General features: G+C 42.2%; 1 protein-coding gene across 7 annotated transcripts in view; it reads left to right on the top strand.

The window, feature by feature from the left end:
- zmp:0000001168 (signal-induced proliferation-associated 1-like protein 2) overlaps positions 1–23,107 on the top strand; it is a 64,119-nt gene that overhangs the window by 28,217 nt on the left and 12,795 nt on the right. For 5 of the 7 annotated variants that reach the window (XR_009203939.1, XR_009203938.1, XM_058383455.1 and 2 more), the window contains exons 2-10: positions 5,276–6,865; positions 9,314–9,438; positions 12,035–12,223; positions 14,662–14,836; positions 15,029–15,132; positions 16,028–16,185; positions 17,295–17,892; positions 18,805–19,079; positions 22,043–22,423. Coding sequence is in view for 5 of the 7 variants with exons in the window: in XM_058383455.1 (XP_058239438.1) it covers positions 5,773–6,865; positions 9,314–9,438; positions 12,035–12,223; positions 14,662–14,836; positions 15,029–15,132; positions 16,028–16,185; positions 17,295–17,892; positions 18,805–19,079; positions 22,043–22,423 (3,098 nt within the window). In the remaining 2 variants the exon portion in view is untranslated. Of the gene's footprint in view, positions 1–2,290; positions 2,740–5,275; positions 6,866–9,313; positions 9,439–12,034; positions 12,224–14,661; positions 14,837–15,028; positions 15,133–16,027; positions 16,186–17,294; positions 17,893–18,804; positions 19,080–22,042; positions 22,424–23,107 lie in introns of those variants that run through there. The other 2 variants (XM_058383458.1, XM_058383456.1) reach the window with 2 other exon arrangements.

The raw sequence follows: 23,107 nt of genomic DNA, 5'->3' as shown, positions 1-23,107 counted from the left end.
GGTGAAGGGGATTCACAGCCTTACCATTATACCACAGTGTAACTCTCCAAGGCTAATTTTAGATACACTAATTATATACTTATATCCCCAACTCGTAATATTCTGATAAAATAAGCAGTGACAAACGGTGACAAACTCATTCTAAGAAGCGTGTTCTCTATTCTGTATGAGAAGCGATACTATCTCTCTCAAATGGGAAGTGATTCTGACCTCAAATATCATTATAGTCAAATGTACTTTTGTACTTTTTATAACTTGGATACTATACAGCTTGCAGCAGAAAGGTAACACATCACAAAATGGTGGAAGCCCATGGAAATATGACTAGCATGAGGTGCTAAGTGCAGTTGTAGTCAAACGGAGTCTTTTCCGAAGTAATTGTTGAGGTAAAAGTCGATCATCTCAATGGTTTAGTAACACTTCCGTTGTCATTCCACCTATCCATCACCTAAATGAAAGGCTTAACGGCTTGTTGCTACCTAGCTAAGTTAATAGCCTCAGCCATGACATAGCTTTCATACTCAGTGTCTGTTTTTTCCAGTTGCTTAGCAACAGTGGTCTCAAGTGGTCTTCTAGCTTGTGCTGGCTGCTGACTGGTTTTTAACATCTAGTCAGACAGATAGATGACACACAACAGACAAGATTTTTTTTGAATGGTATTACGTTAGATTACACATTTAACTACCTTGAAACTCTCACTGGTGAGATCCTGACTTTACAGTGTGTATAAGTTGAAGGAAAGTGTGTACTGCAAAGTTTACTTCTACGGCGTTAGAAACCGGTATCCAGCGCCGCTACCCTAAAACCATCAGTGCATTCTCAGGGCCATAGAGAAAAGTTTCTAATTGCAAGCCATCAAATTAACTTCAAATTGATGTAGGCTTATAGGCTCGAAGGCTTGCAATAAGCAGTTCTAACTGTTTATTTCTGCCAAAAATGACTGCTTGGGATTTTTATTTATTTATTTTTTGCTAGGATTTTATTGTGTTTTATGGAGGATGCCTGGTGGGTGCACTAATGGGTAGGCTATTTTAAAACAGACTGAGACGCTCCAGGAAAGGCTAATTTGATCACGCAATATAAGATCACATTATGAGAAGCAATATAAGATGCTAGAGCCGGGAATCAATATGAAGTGCATCGTGCTGGGGGACGCAAAACAGAATGGGTCGCATGTGGTGTGGTTACCGAATCCTCTGTAATGTGGGTGACACTTCCAGACACACGCGTGCACTTTTAACAACACTAACTGCACATCTTTGTGGGTGTATAATTACTCAATGTAGCTCGTCTGTTACGCTATGCAACGAGTCGAGCCACTCTGTGGAGCCGTTAAAGCCCAAATAATTGATTTTAAGCTCAAAATCAACCAAGAACCCTCCCTCTTTTTTTTCTTTCTTTTTTTTGTAATGGCTACTCATTGGTTACAAATTCAGATCCACACACCAGTAATTTATTTCAGATTCGGTGGTTTAGAGCTGTGTGTGACTTTGCATAATGGCCAATTAGTCTAATCAATCCGTTTAAGTGACAAAAAAGAAAAAATGGCCAGCCTGCAACCAGTGCTCGTGTGGCATTTCAGTGATGAGCTGAAAATGGCCCTGTGAACAGCTTTGATCCAGATCCATATATCACTGAGATGCAGTCTTATCAAGGTTGAACTGTGAGTGTTTTTCTGGCATCCAGCTTCACATGATGGCGGTATATGGGTCAGAAAAAGTGGTTAATGTGGGCAAGCATCGAGACTTATTTATAGTTATCAGAGATGGTTGCGTGTGTGATATTGGTATGAGTGCATAGCATAGCGACAGTGTTAGAGTTGTAAACATTATCTACATTCATACTGGCCACTTTATTAGATATCTATCACCTTGTATGTATACAGTAATAATTCATTGTTTTGTCCTTGGACTATTTTGTTGCTTTATGTACAATTATACCAGTACAATGGTACGACCCCAGAGACAAGGAAAAGTACATTGTGGCAGGATGGGTTTTCTTTGGATTGTTTGGTTTCCTCCAAATTACCAAAAACATGTTGGATTTGCTAGTGTGTGTGTGTGTTGCCCTGTTATGGACTATAATGTTCCATCTATGGAACATGGAATATTTTATATGGAGAGAGAGAGAGAGAGAGAGAGAGAGAGAGAGAGAGAGAAAGAAAGAGAGAGAGAAAGAGAGAGAAAGACAGAGAGAGAGAGAGAGAGGAAGCCCGTCACATCCTTTCACATCCTCTACTCTCCAGACTAACGCGCGCGCGAGAGAGAGAGAGATAGAGAGAGAAGGAGAGAGCTTCCTTTGCGCGCTACACCTGTTCGCGCACTAGACCGCGAGACCTTTCGACGCGTAAACGAAAGCCCACGTGAGAACAAACCTCCCAGACGTGTGTGGCCTCAACCCCCCCCCCCCTTCACACGTAAATACTGACGTACAACCTCGCGTCAGTGCCATCCGAATCGACAAATGAAGTGAAAGAGACGGCGGAAGAGAGAGAGAGAGAGGTTTGTCAGACGCCGCTACATTCAGCTCGAGACCTTTTCTTTCAGCAGTGCTGCTTAATTAAACAGACACATGTCGCTTTTGAGACTAATAACCGAGGACTACCCCCCTCCCCCACCAGGCGGATTGTTTTTATCATCATCATCATCATCATCATCTCTGTAGGATGTATCTGGGAATGTCGTCACTGAGGATGAGACTGATGAACGGTTTGCTTCTTTACTTTTCTTTTCTATGAAGGTGAGAGTGTGACCATTTCCGACAAGCTGTCACATTCATTCAGATAAAAATAAATAAATAAATAAATTAATTAATTAATAAAAAAAAAACCGGATGTACTCCTGTGACAGCGAATGTCTAATCCATTTTATTTGCCACAAGCCGTAAAAATGTCACTTTATTCATGCAGAAAGGTTGTAATGAAGGCGGAAACGCAGACGGAAATGTTTATGTTTGACGGAAGTTTTTTGGTGAGCTTATGACAGACTGGCGTAACCAAAAAAGAAACCCCCAAAGGGGTGCACAAACTTTTTGCAGCGATCTGTTAACTATAAAATAATAGATAGGGGGGGAAAACAAACAATTTGGATTGCGCACATTATTCACTATTGTATTGCATTTCATTCCTGAACTTTCCACCTTCGGGTGCCATTATTTTTAAGCATTCATTCATTCATTCATTCAAGTGTGGCACTGTGTATAAGGCAGGTATACATGGTGATGTGGTAGCTTTAAGTGGTTAAGGTGTTGGACGCAATGATCAGCAGGTTGTGAGTTCGAATCCCAGGTTCTCAGAGATACTGCCGCTGCTGGGCCCCTGAGCACGGCCCTTAACCGTCAATTGCTCAGTCGTGTAAAATGAACTAAAAATGTAAGTCGCTCTGAATCTGCCAAATGCCAGAAAAGTAAATGTAAGGATTACATCCTGGATGAGATGTTTTGGATAAGTCTGGAAGCATACACAAACATACATACAGCCAGTCCACCTACCTACAGGTTTTTGGAAATTTGGAGGAAACTGGAAACCCCACACCCTGGATCTGTAGAGTTTCTGTAGAATTTCCAGCTTTTTTTCCTCCAAAAATCCGTCTTGCTATTCTTCCATTTTTAGAAACCAACCTAGTCAGTGTGCTTGCTTTTCGACACAAAACTGCACCAGAGCCTGCAAAGTGTGCTGTGATATTTTTTCTGGGAACTAAGGCATCAACCCCTTTATGGAATTAGAGAAAAGTTATTAATAATGAGAAAATAGGAAGAAAATATGAAATATGTATGAAAGTATGTATAATGAGAAAATATGTGTTCCAAAAGGCACAAGAAAATTACACTTGGGTCGAACCATTAACCAACCTTCAGCGAGTAAGAAATCTATGGGAGACTTTTCCGTAACCTATACCTACCTCTAATTAATTTTGCAAATAATGTACTAGTAAAGGAGTCAAGCTATTTTATAATCAAATCTGAAAGCATAGTGTAATAATAATATTCATACATGCATACTCCTCAACCCCCCTGCAGTGCACTACAGCAGGTGTAGTAAATAATACATTATGAAAAATAACTTTAATAATAAAGTTGGCTTGCTGTAGTAATAAAATTGTAGGATTTAATACCAATCCAGACATAAAGATAGAATTGAGGTAAGAATAGCTATAAAGTAATGGCACCTTTGGCATGGCATATTGGACGAGGGGTGCCAATACTTTATAGTTACTCTTAGGTGTTAATGTCTGAATTGGTATAAATATATTTTTATCCATTAATGTACTAAATGTGGTCCGAAATACTAGTATATGACTATACCTAGGCTATAAATGTGCATATATATATATATACTGTATATTTTGTTGTATGATAATTAGAATGTACAAATTGATCTCTCGCTTATTTTCTGATGTAAATAAATAAATAAATAAAAATAATAATAAAATAATAATAATAATTTTATATCACGTGCATAATTTTATTTTTTTTAATATTTATTATAGTTACCATTGTACGTTCTTTCTTTCTTCATGCTACTAGACTTTTTTTTTTTCTCTTAACCGAATGCCTACACATGTGTGGTCTGGGTGCATTGTTTCTGTTATATTAATCAAAGCTCCTTCTATTTTTCTACTTTTAGCAAGCAAGCAATCTATAATGAGAGAATGAAAGATTGGCCATGTCTCTATCATTGTGTAGGTTATTGCTGTTTTTACTGCGCTGCCGCAGCCGTGCTCAGGAAGCTCCCTCCCCTGTGAGAGGAGCTGCCATTGTGCAGGCTGCTGCATGACAGTTGGCCAGCGCTGACTATTTTTGTCAAACGGAGAAAATAATAGTAAAGAACAAAGGTAGCAAAGTGAAGTGGAACAATGCGTCAGATAGGCGTGCTTGACTTCATGATGAATTTTTTTGCATAACATATTTGTCTCGGTGTTTGTGTTTTCTTTGGCTGTGTTACCTTAGGAATGTGAAGTCCTGTGTTTGGAGCTCTTGCTTGTTGTCACGATTAAGCTGTAACTGTAATCTAATCCTGACTGCATTAGAGTAGTACAGTAATAGTAGTTTAAATCTATAGGGATCTGTTTTGCACCTGAAGGAGAAGTGTGCTGTTAGAAGAGTTCAAGTTAAAGCCAAGAATAAGATGGGGTAATGATCTTGCATCACATGAGCAGTGTTTCAAAATAACGTTGTGTTTTTATTAGTCACTTTTGCACGCTGCTATGCAAATTGTCCACACTGAAAAGTCAGACCAATCATGCTGACCTCTGCTCTTTTCTTTATGTGTTTGCAGGATGCAGAAATCTTTGATGACAAATCTGTGAGGGTCTAGAGAAGGAGGCTGACAGCGAGGACTTAAACTGGGATTGCATTCTTCTTGGCCTTTGGCCCTCATTCTAATGCTCTTTTACAACCTGGGATGATTCGACATTAAGAAGGAATGAGCATGAGACAGAAGCCTTCTGTTCAAGATTGTTTCAAATGATGAAAGCGAACTCTCTTGTTCTGACATGCCCAGAATGACTTCCTGAATCTGCTTAAGTAGTGAGGCACTACTGCAAGTCACTGTGCGCAGGATGAAGACACCAACCAGGACTGTGCTAAGCAGAAAAGACGTCCGCTAAGTAATTGAGTTATGACTTCTCCTTCGCGGCTTGTATGCTCACATCAACCATTTAGATTCTCTGGAGCTACTCATCAGTCGTCCCAGACCAAGAGAGGAGGATAGTGAGGAGAGAAGATTTAAAGGAAGACCAAGAGACCAAGGAATAAGAACGAAAAAAGTTCACCATGCAATCAGACGACCTCTTTATCCGCAAGTTCCGCCGACAGAGCCCACGTCCGACCCCGGTCTTTGAGGCCAAGCGGGCGGCGGTGGCGGAATGGCCGCCCAGGAGGGAGGGTGAGGGAGCAGAGGGTGAGAGTGTGACAACACCCAGCAGGGCAGGTCTTAATCAGCGCTCAGTTGCTCGTGGCCACATCATGCAACGCAGCAACAGCGATGTCACTCTGGGAGATCTGGACTCAGCGGCAAAGGCAGGAGCAAAAGCAGTCAGGTCAGCAAGCGAAAAGTCCGGGCAAGCAGGACAGGGCGAGTCTAGTATAGTCCTCCACCGGGAATATGGGAGTCTTTCCTCATTAGAAAAGCAGAGCCAACCTTCAGAGCCCTGCACGGACGATCAAACGGTTCTCAGTCCCAACGCTCTTCGCTTTAAAGATCCGTTCTTGTTACTAGGACTCCAGGAAACACCGTCTGAACCAGACGACTTTTTCCGTTCACTAGACAGCCCAAAACCAGCCAAGCCCCCCAAACCTGATGCTCTAAACAAGAAATCAAAGCCATCACCCATTCAGGTCACGTCTACACCATGCGATCAGACATCCGGAGGTGCATGGGTGCGCAACTTTGCCCATTACGACGTGCAGAGCATCCTGTTTGACTTGGGTGAGGCGGCCACTAGCCGAGACAGCGTCGGCCGCAAGAAGAACATCACCTCAGGGGCATCGGCTGCCTCGCAACTCCGGCCTCTTTCCCAGGCTCCTCCTGCCTCACCCTCTCAGACTCTGGGCAGTGGGACTGTCGGGACTGCTAGCACAGAGGAACCAGAACCATGCCTGCTGGACGAAGGAGATGGCAATGACAATGATTTGCTGCTCAGCTGCCCGCACTTTAGAAACGAGATGGGAGGGGAAGAGAGGGCTGGATTGGGAAAAACCCAGTGTTGTAGCGGGCGATGGAGGAGTCTACAGAGCCCCAATGATGCTGTGTCAGTATTGGAGGAACCCAGAGAAAGCCATGTGCAGCAGCAGGGAAAGAGCAACTACTTCATCGAGCATGCAGACCTGGGGGCGCGTTACTACCACAAGTACTTCTATATGAAAGGTGAGGAGGAAGACTGAATCCTGATTGATTTTGTGAGCATGTGAGAGAGTGTGTACAGAAAATCCCGCTTTAGGGTATGTTCTATGGATGCACATTTTTGTTACCATAACGATCTCAGTACTCAGCGTATCAGCTGATACCTGATATGATACTGACATCCTTTTAATAAAACCAACACTCTGCAGCCTTCTGTTGCCAAATATCACAAGCATGATTCATGCTTTAAGTCAATTTGTACTCTTTGTTTCCACTGTGTCTTGTCAGCCAACGTAACACACTGTCAGAGTATAAAATACAGTGGACTAGATCTGCAAAAATCCACTCCAAGACTGATTCACAGCTACTGATCATCAGTATAACCCCTAGTTCTACACCAGGGCTTTAAAATAAAGGGCAAAATAATGAGCATGCATAAAAAAATAATGATCAGCTTTTAACTCACAGTTTCATCAATTATTCATCCAATACATGAACAAAATAGCTTTATTCCACATTACTAGGTGTTTTGTTCACATTGTGCATTATGTAAGGAATAAAACACAAGCAGTAAAGGGTTTCACAGAAATCCTTGATCACATTTCAGTATTAATTAAAGACTGACACACACTTTTTACTTGGAGTCAAATATCTGTGAATTGTGATCTGTTACTCCAGCATTATTTAGAAACAATAAAGTGCAAGGATTTTTCTGTGCTGGAAAACATCTAGACTGTTACAGTATAAAGCACTCTTTCTGTAATAAATACATAAATGCCATCTATCTATCTATCTATCTATCTATCTATCTATCTATCTATCTATCTATCTATCTATCTATCTATCTATCTATCTGTTTGTCTGTCTGTCTGCCTGCCTGCCTGTCTCTCTGTCTGCCTGTCTGTCTGTCTATCTATCTATCTATCTATCTATCTATCTATCTATCTATCTATCTATCTATCTATCTATCTATCTATCTATCTATCTATCTATCTATCTATCAGTTATGTAAACCAAATGGATTCGGGGGGTCTGTAAACACCAATGTTTAATTAGTTAACCTTAGTTAAGCTCACCAGTATCATGATTAAAATGTAATTGCGTAAAAAGGGTAAATATCAGTGTGCCTTTTAGACCGTGTGTGTGTGTGTGTGTGTGTGTGCTGTTTGTCTTCCCACGTCACATTGTTTGACGAGGGAACACAGTTTAAACGTGTGTGTTTATGTGTGCAAGCCTTCATGTGGCAAGTGTGTTTTCCTTTCTGTACTTCCCCTCTCAGTAACTGTGTGTCGTCTGCGTGCTGAAACGCTTCGACTCGCCTCAAAGGCTCAAAAATGAGGATGCTGTGAGGGTGAAAGTAGGACACCATGCGCTAAAGTCTGCGTCGATTCTTGCGTCAGTTTGTACTTTGTGATGCAGCTAACTCTGTCACAGGTTTTTTATCGTTCACAGCGCATCTTTGACTGTTTTCAACTTCCTAATCTTTCATTCTTTCTTCTCAATTTCCTGCTCACTGTTTACATAAGTCCCTGACTACAAATGATAAAGCTTTTCTTTTCAAGGCTAATATTTTTACTTTTCAAGGCTAATATTTTTACTCTCTTTTCTCTGGCTCTCAGATGGCTGACATGTTATTTTAAATAAACCATATCTTCCATAAAATAATATTTTCTAAACTTCCCCCGTAAAACTTCCACAGAAGGAAATCTGTTATCTAATAATGTTAGTGATTTCAGATATCTGTGTTTCCCCATCCACACTAAAATGGAATAAAATTAATTATTTTATAAATTTATTTTAATTAATTAATTAATTAATTTATTTATTTTAATTTATTTCAAATAAATAAATAAATAATTTTAAACACACACACACACCTATCCACCCAACCCAAACACACACACAGACACACACACACACACACACACACACCCCACCCCAACTCCACACACACACACGCACACACACACACCCCACCCCACCCTCACACACCCTCACACACACACACACCCCACCCCACCCCAACTCCACATACACACACACCCCCCCCCCACTCACCCCCACACACACACACACACACCTCCACCCCGCCACCCCACCCCAACACACCCGCACACCTCTATAACCACCCACCCCACCCCAGCACACACACACACATACCTACCCACCCACCACACCCCAACATGCACACACACACACACACACATAAAAACACACCTACACACCATCCCAACACACACACACACCTATCCACTAACCACGACATTAAATTAATTATTTATTTATTTATTTACATTATGTAATTTATTTATTTAAAAAAAAAATTATTAAATTATTTTAATTCAAAACACAAAATGTTGGAAAAGCGTCCATATCAGCATGGATGTTGTGTACATGTAAATGTCAAACAATGGGGAATGTATGTTATACAAGAATAAAGATCAATGCAATGTTTCTGTTTTTTTCCAACAGACCACCAGAATTTCTTTGGCATGGACGAGCGCCTGGGGCCGGTGGCTATCAGTTTCCGGCGTGAGGAGAAAGAAGGTTCTAGTGGAGCTCAGCATATGTACAGGATCATCTTCAGGACCACAGAGGTGAAAAAGTTAATACTCCACACACCTACACATTCATGCTCTTTATGCATTGAGCTCTCTCCATAGGAAACTTGTTTCCTTTAGTCAGTCATGAACTTATATAATAGTTTCTAAAGTGAATTTGAAGGGTTTTTTCTTCCCCTTTATTTTATTGTGTTTCCGTCTCAGTCTTTCTCTCAGTCGTGTTTTATCTTCTTCTTCCTTAATCTGCCAAACCTCTCTCACCTAATCATCTGTAACACAGCATCTCTGTATACACCGATCAGCCATAACATTATGACCACTGTCGGGTGAAGTGAATAACTCTGATGATCTCCTCATGATGGCACCTGTTAGTGGGTGGGATATATTAGGCAGCAAGTCAACATTTTGTCCTCAAAGTTGATGGTGACAGGGTCATGGACGGTCAAGGCTCACTGTTGCAAGTGGGGAGCGAAGGCTGGCCCGTGTGATCCGATCCAGCAGACGAGCTACTGTTGCTCAAATTGCTGAAGAAGTTAATGCTGGTTCTGATAGAAAGATGTCAGAATACACAGTGCAGGACGGGTCAGCAGAAGGGGGACCAACACGATATTAGGCAGGTAGTCATAATGTTATGCCTGGTAGGTGTATATCTCTCCCCTCTTTTTTATTACCTGTCGCTCTCTTCCCTTCTCCCCATTTATCACCGTTGACTCCTCTCATCCTGAAGTCTTCTGTCTGTCTCTTTGCTCTGCATTAAGTATTATATCTCTACTTCTTTCTCTGTGTCTCGCCTCATATCACTCCACAGTGCTATCATGTCTTGTAGACGTCTCTCTTCTGCGCTTCTTCTTTCATCTTATCGCTCTCTACCCTCCTATTAAGCAGTCTGACACATAAAGGCAGGAACGCAACCACCTCCCCATCGTGTACATATATCTGACACACTCACAGACACACAGACACACACACACACAACTACCCACCCACCCCAACAGACACACTGATACACACACTCACACACACACACACAACTACCCACCCACCCCAACAGACACACTGATACACACACACACACACTCACACACAGAAACACACACAACTACCCACCCACCCCAACAGACACACTGATACACACACACACACTCACACACACAAACACACACACACACACAACTACCCACCCACCCCAACAGACACACTGATACACACACACACACACTCACACACAGAAACACACACAACTACCCACCCACCCCAACAGACACACTGATACACACACACACACACTCACACACAGAAACACACACAACTACCCACCCACCCCAACAGACACACTGATACACACACACACACTCACACACACAAACACACACACACACAACTACCCACCCACCCCAACAGACACACTGATACACACACACACACACTCACACACACAAACACACACACACAACTACCCACCCACCCCAACAGACACACTGATACACACACTCACACACACAAACACACACACACACAACTACCCACCCACCCCAACAGACACACTGATACACACACACACACACTCACACACAGAAACACACACAACTACCCACCCACCCCAACAGACACACTGATACACACACACACACACTCACACACACAAACACACACACACAACTACCCACCCACCCCAACAGACACACTGATACACACACACACACACTCACACACACAACTACCCACCCCAACAGACACACTCATACACACACACATACACACACACACACACACAACTACCCACCCACCCCAACAGACACACTGATACACACACACACATACAGACGCACCAAAACATCAACCCAAACACGCTCACACACACATATAGACACACCTACACACCACCCCAACACACACACACACGCACACGCACACACACACCTAATCACCTACCCACCCACCCCAATATGCACACACGCTCACACACATACAGACACACCTGCACACCACCCCAATACACATACGAACAGATGCTCACACACAGACACACCTACACACCACCCCAACACACACACACACACACACACACTCACACACCACCCCAATACACACACACACACACAAACACACACACACCTATAGCCACCCACCCCAACACGCACACACGCTCACACACATACAGACACACCTACACACCACCCCAAATACACACACACACGCACACACGCTCACACACAGACACACCTACACACCACCCCAGCACACACACACATCACCCCAATACACACACACACACACACACAAACACACACACCTATAGCCACCCACCCCAACACACACACACACCTAACCACCCACCCCAACACTCACACTCACACACACACACACACACACACAGACCACACCCAAACGTGCACACACACACATTTAAAGTCTGTTTGTTTTTGTCTACCAGACCATAACACACACACACACACACACATAGGTGATTTTAATCCCTGTCACATGACCCACACTATTTTGTGTTGCACTAATAGAACATGCTTTCTCAGATGTATTTATAGAGCTATTTAATAAACACAGTTTTATTGGTTGAAATGTAATAAAAACGTCCAGCTAAGTGTCTGATTGTTTTTTGTTTTTTTACCTGTAGCTTAAGACCCTTCGTGGCTCCATCCTGGAAGAGTCTGTACCATCTGCAGCACGGCACACAACCCCAAGAGGGCTTTCCCCCAAGAGACTTCTTGAGTTTATCCTCCCAGATCTCAACTTTCATTGTCTGAAGCTTGCCTCTACATCTCCTAAAGTTCGTGACACGCTGCTGAAGCTGGATGAGCAAGGGGTGAGAACGCTAATCCCAGACCAGAGACCCTAACTGCAGCGTGAAACCAAAACAGCTTTATGCTATATAACATGTCGAGACCCGAAAGCATTTCGGAGACGATCTACATTAGCCATTAGGACGTTCTCTGGAAATAGCTGCAACTGTTTTCTTCCTTTGATAATGTGTTCAGTGGTTACCTTTATGTAGTGTTCATTTACTTTATGGTCTCACAAGATGTACCTGTGGATGCTTTATTAAGCTTTATAAGTGCTTCTCTGGTCTTAATAGGCGCTTCTGGCTAATGTGCTTAAGTTAATATTGTTATCGTAAGTACACCGATCAGGCATAACATTATGAGCACTGACAGGTGAAGTGAAGAACACTGATGATCTCCTCATCATGGCACCTGTTAGTGGGTGGGATATATTAGGCAGCAAGGGAACATTTTGTCCTTAGAGTTGTTAGAAGCAGGAAAAATGGACAAGCATAAGGATTTGAGTGAGTTTGATGAAGGGCCAAATTGTGATGGCTAGACGACTGGATCAGAGCATCTCCAAAACTGCAGCTCTTGTGGGGTGTTCCCGGTCTGTAGTGGTCAGTATCTATCAAACGTGGTCCAAGGAAGGAACAGTGGTGAACCGGCGACAGGGTCATGGGCAGCCAAGGCACGTGGGGTGTGAAGGCTGGCCCAACAGCATTTCCAGTGTGAAGAGAAACCTAGGGTAGGCAAAGGGGATATGATATGATATGATATGATATGATATGATATGATATGATATGATATGATATGATATGATATGATATGATATGATATGATATGATATGATATGATATGATATGATATGATGTGAAACTCTAGCTAAAATCTAAGGAAGTCCCCTAAACTGGGCATTGCTCACTTGGGTGAGTTTGTTTAAATGTATGTGTGGTTGATTCTGTCATAGATAGCTAATCTGTAATGAAGTAAAATAAGAAAGGGGAAACAAGGAAAGAAACAGAGGAAGCAGGAGAGTAGGAAGTAGTAGACGTAACTTAGGCAAATAACGACAACTGTTAACCAAGCTAATCTGATGTTACAGCAACTTTGGTGCATAGTGTTAATGCATGATAGTAACAGCTAAGTGTTATCAAAAGGTATTCTTCTGAAAGAATCTCAGGTGCTGAATGACATTGAAAAGCAGAATTTTAGAGTTGAAAATGATCTACAATGTTGTAAAGGCATGTCAAGTCGTAATATTATTCGAACCGTGTTAATACAGTGATTTATTACGACGTGAACCTGCAGATCTGTCAGTAGTGATGGTTTATAGTAATACATTGACCAGGCATAACATTATGTCTACCTACCTAATATTGTGTTGGTCCCAGTTTTGCTGCCAAAACAGCCCTGACCCGTCCTGCACTGTGTATTCTGACACCTTTCTATCAGAACCAGCATTAACTTCTTCAGCAATTTGAGCAACAGTAGCTCGTCTGTTGGATCGGATCACACGGGTCAGCCTTCGCTCCCCACGTGCATCAATGAGCCTTGGCCCTTGACCCTGTCACCGGTTCACCACTGTTCCTTCCTTGGACCACTTTGAATAGATACTGACCACTGCAGACCGGGAACACCCCACAAGAGCTGCAGTTTTGGAGATGCTCTGATCCAGTGGTCTAGCCATCACAATCAAACTGGCTCAAATCCTTACGCTTGCCCATTTTTCCTGCTTCTAACACATCAACTTTGAGGAAAAATGTTCGACAAAATGCTGCCTAATATATCCCACCCACTAACAGGTGCCATGATGAGGAGATCATCAGTGTTATTCACGTCACCTCTCAGTGGTCATAATGTTATGCCTGGTGGATGATTTACATAATCTATAGCTTATAATGTGCTTTAAAATTTCCTGTTATTTGACAAGGAAACCTGTAATTGTTAAATAAGGAGGTGTTTATTTAATATTCATGTATGGAGTCTTTAGTATCAGAGCTTTTCCACCACAGGGAAGTTTTCATGATAGAGCAGGTTGTGTGTATCGGTTTCTTGATTACATGTTAAGCAAGGGTTTCTTTGTCTTATTGACTGCAAGTTAGATTAAATATTGAGGGAACAACTGTTGATAAGATATAATATTTCGATAAATGGTTAACTGTCCATCATGGATTATTTTCTGTCATGTATTAGTTTCCTATCATGCTATACCGTCATAGTTTACTTAATGGTCAGGTGATTTCTCAGGCATTGTCCAAATATCTGTCTGCACTAATTTGTAATAACATCAGGAGGAATATGAAATGAAACAAAAACATGGGCTGGATTCCAAATGGCTCCCTGCTTTGTATTATTGCACATCCCTAGGGGTACATACAGTATGTTATTAAACATATTTGCTGTGTAATGTTATTGTTATTAATATTTAACACTCACAGGCAATCCAGCCGCTAATCCTTGTATACGTGTGTGTGTGTAGCTGAATTTCCAGCGTAAGGTAGGGGTGATGTATTGCCGAGCGGGACAGAGTACAGAGGAAGACATGTACAATAACGAGAGTGCCGGCCCGGCGTTCGACGAGTTCCTGGACCTGCTGGGAGACCGAGTGAGACTGAAGGGCTGGGAGAAATACAGAGCACAGCTCGACACAAAGAGTGAGAAAGAAACAAAATGCAAACATACACTCACCTCTGTGTCATGTATAACATAAGGTACAGATGTGCATATGTGTAAGCATCAGTGGTCAACAGCATACGATTAGCATTTTGTCTAAGAAGACTAGAGCTGTGCTTGGATCATCCTAAATGTGTCCGCGTTCACGGAATCTCCCCTTCTGTTTTTCACAGCGGATTCCACTGGGACACACTCTCTATACACACGCTATCAAGATTACGAGATCATGTTCCATGTTTCCACCATGCTCCCATACACAGCCAACAACACACAACAGGTAAACACCACACGCTCGGAGATTTTACCATGAAGAGAACCATCGTAACAGATGAACAACATAGACTATAGCGCAAATAGCAGAGTTTCTACTAAACACACAACAAGATCCCTATACAATCTTATATTTAAACACAGGGAAGCCATTTGTAGCTGGTTAAACGCTGACAATAAGGAATGTTCGTCCTTTAAAGTAAACTTGAGGTAATACGGATATTATTTTTTTCCATCCTTTGGCTTTGCACCTCACATCCCACAGGTGTGTAGGCTGGTTATATAAATAATGCGAGCATAAACAATTCATTTCACGTATCGGTCAAAACATGCCGCCTTTCAAAGCATGTCCACTTTTAGACGAGCATTGTAACATTGCGCACATTTTCGGCCAGAAGTTACTGCCACCCGAGACCACAACTCATTACGAGTTCTAAGATCAACGGCTCACTGAGCAACATAAGTGGGTGGGTGGGTGGATTTAATGGTTTAATTGCCCTCGCTCCCTTGTCAATCACAGAGACACTAGCCAATCTTGTGCTTCTGTATGAAGGCTGGTTGCTCTGAGAGTGTCTCAGAAGAGGCTCGTGTTAGCCTTCACCTAGTCGTGTGGTGCGTGGGAGATTGCATGTAAATAAATTGAGGGGGAAAACAAGCTAGCAGTAAAATCAGATGAGATGCCAGACACTGACCGGTCAGAATATGGCGACAGAACATCAGACCGATCTGTTGGTAATAGTTGAAAAATCAAAAACATGGAGATTGTACCCTTTTATAACTGCAAATCCTTCTGAGGTAGTTTCTTTAATACAGTGTTATGTCTGATGGATTATATACCCCGTGTATTCTAAGGTCAACATCTGTGCTGTATTAACTAACAACCGTCTTTGTTTTCCATGCAGCTATTGAGGAAAAGACACATAGGGAACGATATTGTGACGATCGTCTTCCAAGAGCCAGGGGCCATGCCGTTCACCCCCAAAACCATCCGCTCTCACTTCCAGCACGTGTTCATAATCGTCCAAGTACACGAGCCCTGCACGGAAAACACCTACTATCGGTAAGATAGTATCAGATAACACCATCCGGCTTCACAAGAGAGAGAGAGAGAGAGAGAGAGAAAGATCAAATCAATAACATGCATTCACAGCAGACTGCAGTGTCACACACTTTAAACTGAAGTATTCTGAAAAACCAACATAGAGAGTGATTCATGAAAAACAATGGCGCTGAGGTATTTCAGTTCATTTATTTGTATGGTTTAGACTAATTAGTACAAAATGCACACATTGGCAAACAAATGAAATTACCCAGATGGTTTTAGCCTCGGATATACAGCCTGCTCAAAATTATCGGCACCCTTGGAGGAAGGATGGGTAAAAAAAATGAAATTCTGTTATTTCCTTTCAGTGAATTAATTTCACGGTGATAACTAATATTTAATTGGAGTAATATATCAATTACTTTTACAATTAATGTAGCAAATGTGTAAATATTTTATATAGAAACAGCCTTCCTTTTTTGTTTCCTCAAACATGTATGAGGCAGAATCTTTCTATTGACTAAGTTCTTGTCTTGGTGAGACGTCGATTTAACAAGTCTGCGTCCCTTTTCATTTAGTTCAGGTAATTGTATGTTTTCTGCATCATGTGACGATCTGATTCAAATTTAGCAGCCTGCTTTGTCATCAATTATTTTGTCTGTCAGTTAGAAGCTGGGTAAAGCAGCATATATTTATGTTTATATATATATATATATATATATATATATATATATATATATATATATATATATATATATATAGCGTGACATAAATATTGTCAATATAGTTGTTATTCATCCTGCATCGGAAAGGAGGTTTTTGTTTGTCAGACCACTTGTTGTGTCAGTGATCATTAGTGTGGGTGCGTTCATTTGTCACAACAAACAGCATCTGGCCAAATACAGGAAGTTTTGGCTTATGTCAATGCAGATTAGGAATACTCTTGTCATTATAGCGCTTGCAGCTGTGTTAAAGTAGAGACCTTTTGCTTAATCATTGCCAGTGGTGTCTGCCAAAAGTGTCATTAATGAGTCAGCTACTGACCCATTGTCACTTAAACCTTTTAAACGTTTATTTCTACCAAGTTAAATTCACACTCTGTATGTTTTTCTCTGTGCGTTTGGTAGCGTCGCTGTTACCCGCTCCAAGGACATCCCTCTTTTTGGCCCACTTTTCCCCAAAGGAGCTCGCTTTCCACGCTCGCAAGCTTTCCGTGACTTCCTGCTCGCCAAGGCCATAAACGCTGAAAACGCAGCTGAGAAATCGGAGAAGTTCCGGTCGATGGCCACACGCACGCGTCAGGAATATCTAAAGGACCTAGCAGAGAACTACGTCACCACCACGCCTATCGACTCATCCAACAAGTTTCCCCTGCTTTCCCTGGGAGGCAAGCGCAAAGACAAGCTGAAGGGTGCTAAAGGAGCAGAGCTCCACAGTGCCGGCGCTCTGGTATGGCCCGTCTGCGCCAGCAAGGATGACGACGGGCACAAACTGGCCTGTCTGTTGGGCATCTCCACCCAGTTCGTGGTGCTGATCGAACGCTGCAGCAAGCGGGTCATCTTTAACTGCTCGTGCCGTGACGTGATCGGGTGGAAAGCAGTAACCAAGACCAGCATCAAGGGTGGGCCTTGTCTGGATATTTTCTACGAGAGGGGCGAGGCCGTCTCGATTACAGTGTCAGAGAGCCAGACGGAGGATATTAAAGAGGTGGTGCAGAGGCTTGAGGTGAGGATTGATGCTCATTAATCATCTCCGCTACTAAGCTGATGACTCCTTAGATGTCTTTAGACTTGGGCATATCGTTTCAAGCAACATTTATTTTCTGTTATCTTTTCTTGGGTTGGGTTAAAGACTGAACTGTAACGGAGCATTCACATAAGCAAGCAGAAAAGAGATTTATTTATTTTCTTTAGAGCTGACAAATCAATGGAAATGAAATACGAGGTGCTGATATGACAATCCTAATGATTACATGTGTAACGTTTTCCACTGAGTCATATGCTGTGGGTTGTCCAGTTTCTGTTCTCAGAACCTTTAGTTCCTGTCTGCTTTTACATGCAAGAAAGGAGAAGCAAAACAAACGCCATTATATCATCATCATCATCATCATCAGATTTCTTTGTTTCTATCTTTGTTTATATTTTTAGATTTATGAAGAACTTTGTAATTTTTAGTATATAAAATCTCATATTGTTTTCCATATATGACGTATATTTTATCAGAAATTATCAAATAAACTATATTAACATGATCTGACTATAAACTAATGACAACAAATTTATTCATTCATGTTTTCATTCTTTCATTCATCTATCTGCAGATATAAAAAATATATTTCATGAGATAAAAGAGCCAGTAATTATAAAAGGGCCGGTTCTGTTTTGAGTCTGAATTATTAATGGTTAAATATATATTTTGTTGTTGCCTTACAGGAAAGGAAAGGATAGGAAAGGAAAAGAAATAAAGGGAAAGGAAGGGAAGGGAAAGGAATGGAAAAGAAGGGAAGGGAAAGCAAGGGAAAAGAAGGGAAGGGAAAGGTGTCTTATTTTTCATCCTGTGGGTGGAGAACATGTCCGGTAGGTGTGTGCATGTGATGACAGATCCTCTAATGAGATTATTGTGATTATTATGTTTTAGCTGGTGACAAGAGGATGTGAGGCACTTGAAGTCACCCCTCTGAGGGACAACACGGGCCAGCCGGGCTTCATCATGAGTGCAGAGGGCTTCGTGACGGATCTGCAGCGCTTCGGTTACGCCGAGAGCGGAGGCCTACAGCTGAGCGCACGTATAGTGAGACTCTGTGGACACACGCTCGTCCACCTGAGCCAGGACGAGAGAACGAGGATGCTGCGTACGGCGCCCAAAATTCACATCACCGTCATCCCACCCGACGAGGACGGCAAGCCTCGCAGGTGAGAGAGAGATGAAGAGAGAATGATTTTGAAATGGTGAAATGATCTTGAACTAGTGAAAGAGAAAGAAAAACATGCAGATTATTATGAACAGGGTGTGTGGTAATGTTGTTGGGACAGACGGAGAAGAGAGACAGGAATATGTAAGAGTGTGGTTTCTGAATGAATTGATGTGAATGACAAACGGTGCCAGAGAAAAGAGAGCGTGGGATGTAGAGATGCACGAGGAGGATGGGAACAAGTATGTAAAAGATCTGGAAAGAATGAAATATGAACGATTCCGTATCCGAGGTCTCAAATGAGCGAGTGCGTCTAGAGCGTAAATGAGGGATGAAGTAACACGGGAAAGCAGTCTGTATTACGCGGGGGAGAAAACAGAGACGAGAAGACATAAAGAAAAGGAGTGGGAGAATGATAGAGGGACTGAGATGGCATGATGAATGTCACTGCGAAAGTAGATTTTGTGGAGAGAGACATGATGGATGAGAGGAAGGGGTACCCTGAGGTAAGAAATGGAGAGTCAGAGTTTTGGGGGGAAAAAAAAAAGTGTGTGTGCTGTGGAAGAAGAAGAAGAAGAAGTGAATGATGGAGAGGATCAGATTTGGGAATAGGTGGAGAAGACGAGCAGAGGAAGGGTGGAAGGGCTATTCATTTTGTGCTGAAAGAGCGGATTGCAAATGATAACAGACGAGAAAGAGAGAAATAGCATTGTGTACGTGGAAGACCCTGGAAATGAAGTGCGCATGCAAGCGTTTCGGAGGGATGAACGTGAGTTATGGGACTGGAGCGAGAATCGGAGACGAGAGAAAAAGGATGGATAGAGAGTAAAGAAAGAAAAAAAGAGAACAGATGGAGAAAGAAGGGAAGATGGACAGCTAGGGGTCAGATCTCATTTTGTTGTTAATGATGTGTTTGAATCGCTGTTCCACCAGCTGCAGAACCAACAATCAATTCTACTAATGATGCTACCAGAGTTCACAACACACACACACACACACGTGTACACACACACACATAGCCAAACAAAGAAACAGAGAGAGAGAGAGACTGCAGAGAAATTCTCCTGTTGTTGGGCAGATAGACAGGTCTAATGTATCCCTTGTGGTGCAGAGTTTGCAAATTACGAAGCCGGCAAAATGGTGACAGTGCGGATAAAAATAGCTACACACTTCCAGCAGTGAAAGAAACAGCTTAATATATCTCCGAGAACTGACTCGTTATGGGGAGTAAATGCAGAAACACTAAATCAGGCATCCTCGCTATAAAAAAAGGAGCCTTTGTTGTTCTTTGAATGCCAGAAGAATGGCACAAACTTCCTCCATTTCAAACAATGCATTGGCTCGTTTAGCCTTGAACAGCACCTGCCAAAAATGATGCCGGTGTTATTATTATTTTTAATGTGCTAAACATATTTGCAGAAATTCCCTCGATACCCTTCACTGACTGTTTATTTTCTCGATGATCGAACCCGAAAATCCCTGCTCATGTTACATAACGAACAAACCACGATGGGACATTGTGTTAAAGAAAACTAATCAATGATGTCGTGGTGGGATGCAAAGCATGGTTACTGTTACCATGCCAACATTTAAAAAAATATATATATATTTTTATTTCATCAAGAGCTCATCCCAGTGTGTTTTTCCCCCCCCTTTAATAGCACAACAACATGCTACTGCTAATTTATTATTTATTAAGGACAAGGCACATGCCTGGCATGTTGTATGTTTTATTCATTTGTATGATTTATTCATTTGTTTAATGTTTATTTCATGACATATTTACATTTTAAACAGTTCGCCCACTAGGTGCTGTTTTTCTCTTTCTCTCAAAGTTAGTGAGAGCTAAGGAAGTGCAAAGCATTCTGTGTTAAAGACCCTCTGGTGTTGGAGAGTTTACTCTGATTGGCAAAGGAACTGACAATGGAGACGTCTCAAGTTGTCGCCTGCACTTGTGCAAGTTATTAGAGAAATGCTAACATATTAGAAAGAGCGCGTTAACATAAACCTTACAGCTGTCTGAGCTTTTTAATCGTAGAAAACTGTCTGACCAATCAGAATTGAGAATTCAACAGTGCCGGATGATTGGATGTTAAGTATGAGCACTGGTTCATTTCAGAAATGTTGTTGTTCTTTCGGCTGCTCCCTGTTCTGGGTCGCCACAGCGGATCATTTGGTCCGCACGTTTCGATTCGGAACAGGTTTTTACGCCGGATGCCCTCCCTGATACAACCCTCCCATTTAATCCGGGCTTGGGACCGGCACTGAGAGTTAAGTCTACAGTGACTGAGCTAGCGCCCTGGCCGGGAATCAGACCCGGGCCGCTGGCAACGAGAGCGCAGGATCCTGCCACTGGACCACTACAATTGCTAGAATTGCAATTTCAGAAATTGATTTGAAATGATAATCTCAGTCAGGCAATATGCATTACTCTGTCCAGCCGAGGCGTCTTTTAGAACTGTTTTTATTGGCAGAATAAAAATGATGATCAGAATCAATGTTATTTTATCGTTTAAAGAACAGCGGTATAGATGTGGCATCACACTAGCACTCATGCTGATGCGATGAATATCATCACAGCTGCGAGTCAGCCGGCGGCGATCGATATCCTGTGCTAATATACAGTATGACAACGCTAATGCTTGTGTGATATTGCTTAAATATCAACCTGTGATCATTAGAACGGATTATTCAACAACACTCTTGTGTTATATTAAAATCTAAGTTAAAAATGTAAGGAGCAACATTTAGCGTTACATAAGTGTTCCGGCTGCAAGAATACCTGAGGCGACTGTGGTCTTTGTTAGTCTTAGCAAAACCTCCTCAAACTGGCTTTATTGAACTGATGAAAACACAATTCAGGCCCTGAATCAGTGTATGCTCTTTGCTTGTCCATTTTTTTTAGTAGTCATGCGTCCTATTTGTTCTGTGTGTGTGTGTGTGTGTGTGGGGGTGTGTGTGTAGGAGCTTTTCTGAACTCTATCAGAAGTCCATCCAAGATGCAGAGAGCAAGTCTGGCGAGGACCACTCAGGCGAGGCCTGGGTCCTGGACGAGCGAGACGAAGAGGAGAATGAGGTTGAAGAGGAAGAGAGAGAGCAGGAGGAGGAGCGGGAGCAGGGCGAAGGGGAGGAGTCAGACAGCGTGACCCAATCAGATATGAGGGAGGAAGAAGAGAGCAGAACTCCAGGCATGAGTGGCTTACTCTCTCCACCCAGTTTGCCTCTTCTCAGAGCTACATCGCTGCAAGACAATCCTCCATCACAGGCGCTGGAAATCACTCCGTCCTCTCTCACACGCAGCTACTCACTCGAGAGAACCCTGCCCTGTCAGGACATCTGTGATGGGTACACACACATTCTCATTCACTTAAATGTATTGCAAATCATTTTACTTTACACATTGTTATCATTAGTAAGTTACTAAAATTTTCTCTTTGTTTTTGGACGTTTTTTAATGTAGCAACCTCACCGACATTTAATTACTAACATCCAGAGATATGCTGTCATGGTTCAGTGACTTACTCACTCATTTCCCGGCCTCTAATCGTCACAGAAAATCATTTCTTGCATAACGTTTTTATGTAAACGAGCTCTCTGAGACCGTCATCAGTACCAAGAACAAGCTCGGAAAGTGTGAGAACTGAAATGCTCTTTTAGCTGAAATAAAACAGCGCTGCAGTGACCTACAACAAAGGCATCCATAAACAGCAGAAAGCATAAGGAAACGGATTCCATCCTACACAGGATGCCGAGTGTTCTTCTCTAACGCCCAGCAGATTACACCTTCACATACCGTAGCTTTGTCCTTCATAGAATGACAGTAGTTTGAACTCCTGATGCTCATTTTAGCACCAGAAGCAGAGGAAGTGGTCTCGTTGCGTCACCGAGTTGTTTTCGGTATAAGTTGTGTATGTGTCATTGTGTTACACAACTCATCCACTCAGCCCTTCTGTTCCTGTGCTGTTTGATATTTAACAGCAATCCTGCTGGGATACATCAACAAATACTACTACTAACAGTTCGGCTTTG

Source organism: Hemibagrus wyckioides, linkage group LG28, assembly GCF_019097595.1.
Source record: "Hemibagrus wyckioides isolate EC202008001 linkage group LG28, SWU_Hwy_1.0, whole genome shotgun sequence".
Lineage (NCBI taxonomy): Eukaryota > Metazoa > Chordata > Actinopteri > Siluriformes > Bagridae > Hemibagrus > Hemibagrus wyckioides.
Note: the sequence above shows the minus strand (reverse complement) of the source record. Positions and strands in the feature narration are given on the sequence as shown.